Below are 3,869 nucleotides of genomic sequence, written 5' to 3' on the forward strand. Positions count from 1 at the left end.
TCATCAAATACGTAACTGCTTTTTTTCAAGGCTTTATCATGTAATTTAGTTGACAAAGCTACTATTCCATTATTGGCTACATTGGCTTTTTGGCCACGCAAACCAAGCGTGTAATACGCTTGCATTTTGGAATAAATTCGGAATTGTATAAAAGGTATATTGAAAGGTGTATTGATAATTATAATTATATGGGTGATTGCCAAAATTATTAACAAAATTAAAATATTATATATGTGTGTGTGTGTGTATCATTATTATTTACAGAAATTGTGAAAAACGAATGGGGCTTAATATGGTCAGATTTTCAGGAGTAACCCAAATTTTGAATGTAGAATTGCGCTTTTAAACATTTTTCGTGATTAAAAAATTCTCTGAAATTCTACTGTGCATTGTAGTAAAAATTCTGTCGAAAAAATTACTTGAAATCCACGTATGGATAACTTTTTCTTTAAATAATTTGTTACGTTTAGTCTGAAAACAAATTCTATACTATTTAATTTTTCATCTATGCTACCATAAAAGTACATAGAAGTCCATATAAAATCTTAAATAATATAGACATTATGTAGCTTTTCTAGAATTGAATGGCAAGTTTATTTATTCCGAACCTTGTATTTTGAAACAAATTGCCTAAACAATTTAAAAATATGTATTTGAAAAAATACTGTATTTGATTTGTGCCATTAGTTTTTCAATGATTTTATGACAAAATTATTCCTGTTGAAGGATTCGAAAAACGGTAATTTTACATTATTGAGTCTTTTATTTATGTCTAAATATGTTTATTATGTTTCACTGATACATTATATATCATTTAAAGTACTAAATAAATGTAAAAAAAACTGTTCATGATGCTTAAATGGTTGTGATAAAAGACGATTTTTAATCATTTTCTCTAAAATAGTATTACTTCTTTTCTTTTTTTATATATATAAAGATATCTATCAAGTTTGAAATAATTTCTCTTACTTTTTTTTTCTTTCAAGGATAATTAAAATTTCGAAGAATTGTATTGCCCTTCTGAAAATTGATTTCCTTGACACTTACATAGTTTCTGAGTAATCACAATTAATCATTTATTATAATTATTATGATAATATACCGTGATATTATTATAATTATACCTGCCCATATTATATACTCGAGAACTCTCTGTTATTATGAAAAAATTTACTAATTCGAAAAATGTAATTTAATTAAATAAGGAGTTGATTTTTCTACTGTTGAATAAAAATGTAAAGAATAATTACGAAGTATCAAATTTTTTGCTTCTGCATAGTATTTCTAGGGACAACTATAGTTATAAATCTGCACTAATATTTTGAATCACTTTGGCATATCCAAAATTTATTTTTTACTGCTCGAATCAGAAATTCGGTATTATTCGTTATTTTGAGCTTCATCGTGGGTGCGCGAACGTAAGAAATATTTTACTTCATACAACAGTTTTGGACAACGTTCAAATTAAAAAGATATACCCTTTGCCCTATCTCACATGGTTTTACCATGAGAGCTATTATTTAATAAAAAATGTTAGCATTTTACAATTGTACATTCCACAGAGTCCGAAATTTTATTACAGTTCCCGATAGTTTTATTTTACAAATTTTCCTTTATTATACGCTCTTTGATACTACTACCCATATTGAACAGATATAGAATCAATAATTTCTATCGACGTTGATTACCAAGCATTATTCTTTTGCTCAAGAGAATAAATTTCTCACTCTCTTTTGTACGTTGGAGAATAAACTTTACGCTACTAGACAATTCAATGACAGGTCGCGGACCTGCCTGCGTGCTTTTTATAAAGATATATCTGGTATGCCCACCTATTGTGGCAGTGTAGACAGAGTGAGAGAGAATGTGTGACGCAGTGGGCCCCACCCAAGGGGTGCAAAGAGGTAGAAGACATTGGTAATACGACTATAAAAGCTAGGGACCAGAATCTGTTAGACAGCACAACGTCCTCATCAGCTCACTATTCACAATACAACAAAACCAATTTCGCAATCATGACTTCATGCGTAGCTTTTTTGCTTGTCACAATTCTTGCGGTCGCTTCAGCTGCTCCATCACCATCCGGTCTTTGGGCTGGACATGGAGTCGCCCTTGGAGGCCCGGTTCTCGGGCCATCCGCTCTTGCTGGCCCAGTCCTTGGACCAACTTCTCAAGCTGGACCTCAAGTTGGACCTGCGAAAATTTCCGGTGCAGTTGATGGTGGGGCTGTGGTCACTGGATCCATTCAAGGTCCTTCTGTCGTTTCTGGCAGTGTCACTGGAGGAACTGCTGTCACTGGCTGGGGTGCACCTTGGGGTGAGTTAAACATTTGTAAACATTTCATCATCTCAAAAAAGGAAACTTTGGAAACTCAATTTTTTGTTTAGATATTTGTCGACTGACTGATAAAGTTGTGTTATTCATTTAAAGAATGAAGACAACTGATTGCCATTAGAATAAAGTTCCAGCTGCTCCAGACACTCTTTGCTTAAAGCCTGCTTCTAACAAATTTCGGGCCCAGAAAATTTCTATTACTATTGCATACAATATTTTGTATAGAATTAATCAATTTCCATCATTATTGTGTATTTTTTAGGTGCTGTAGGAGTCGCTCATGCAGGTGTTGCTCACGGAGGTGTTTGGGGTGCAGCTCCATGGGGTGCTGCAGTTGCTGCACCATGGGAAGCTGCTCATGGAGGTGTATGGGGAGCATCTCTAGCTGGACCAGTAGTAGGACCTGCTGCACTTTCTGGACCCATTGCTGCCCCAGTTGTTATTGCTGGACCATCTGGAAGTATTTCTTCTGGACACGGAGTAGCTCCTTTGAATGCTCGTCTTGGTGTCCACTGGTAAACTTCGATCATCGAAAATAATGACTGATTTCCCCCACGACCGCGAACTCATGATATTCATTGAGGACGGCACGATCTCCATTTGTCACCACGAGTACCTCTCGATGCAATTTTGTTGCGTTTTCTAGGTTTACATAACAAAGGTTCATTATTATATATATATATATTTCGTAATAAAGAGCATACCAATTAAAATCAAATTAAACTAATTTATTCATACCTGTGTCTGTATAAATGAGAGAATTTGAAGGTACTTTACGTGGAATAGTAGTAATATGTATTTTTTTTTATTTTGGATAATAAAAATAAGGGACCTTAATGACAGGGCTAAAATGATCATCTTCGTAAGAGAATCGGTTCAAGTATGCAAGATAAGAAAAAACTAATAGCGCCATTCGATAAAGTGGAAGAGATTACTTGAAATTCATCTTTTGGACCATTTTTGACATCCAACTTGTTACATGTACTATAATTATAAATTCAATGCCATCCAATTGTTCATTTATAATAACATAAAAGTCTATGAAAGCGGTAAAAGAGATGGACTATATAATTTTTCCAGTAGAATTAAACAGAGATAGGGTTAACAGGGGTATTGCAGACACTCTTCTAGTGAACGACACTGTTCAATGAAAATGCTTTTGTTAGAAGTTCAAAGATATAAAATCGATACTTGTAAATGAATAAATATTCTATAATCTATGTAATTTGTATTTTAATATTTATTGGCATACACATACTCTTAACTAATCACACACTGTCATCTGTCAGTAAATACGAGGAAATGAGCCATTGCGAGAAAGAGCACGGATTTCCCCCGATGATGCCATAAGCAGTTAACAGGTTTGGACCGCGAACCAACTTTGGTTTTCTTCGCGCAGCCAATTCTTCAATTTTTCAAAAAGGCGGGATTTATTGAGATGATTCAGCTAATCTAAAATGAAGCTCTTCAACATCATGAGAAAATTTACTCCAGCAGGGGTCTTTTGCCCATAGGCAGGTCAAAGTGAGGAAATA

The 3,869-nt window shown here is 34.1% G+C and overlaps 1 protein-coding gene across 1 annotated transcript; it reads left to right on the plus strand.

Annotated features, from left to right (window-relative positions):
* Nucleotides 1–1,976: 1,976 nt before the first annotated feature.
* Nucleotides 1,977–3,047, plus strand: LOC117178190 (tetra-peptide repeat homeobox protein 1-like). Its single transcript, XM_033369482.1, has 2 exons — nucleotides 1,977–2,316; nucleotides 2,597–3,047. Exons 1-2 carry the CDS (start codon nucleotides 2,016–2,018, stop codon nucleotides 2,851–2,853), a joined length of 558 nt encoding a protein of 185 aa, XP_033225373.1. The 5' UTR covers nucleotides 1,977–2,015; the 3' UTR covers nucleotides 2,854–3,047.
* The last annotated feature ends 822 nt before the right edge of the window (nucleotides 3,048–3,869 follow it).

This window comes from Belonocnema kinseyi, chromosome 8 (assembly GCF_010883055.1).
Source record: "Belonocnema kinseyi isolate 2016_QV_RU_SX_M_011 chromosome 8, B_treatae_v1, whole genome shotgun sequence".
In the NCBI taxonomy this organism is placed as follows: domain Eukaryota; kingdom Metazoa; phylum Arthropoda; class Insecta; order Hymenoptera; family Cynipidae; genus Belonocnema; species Belonocnema kinseyi.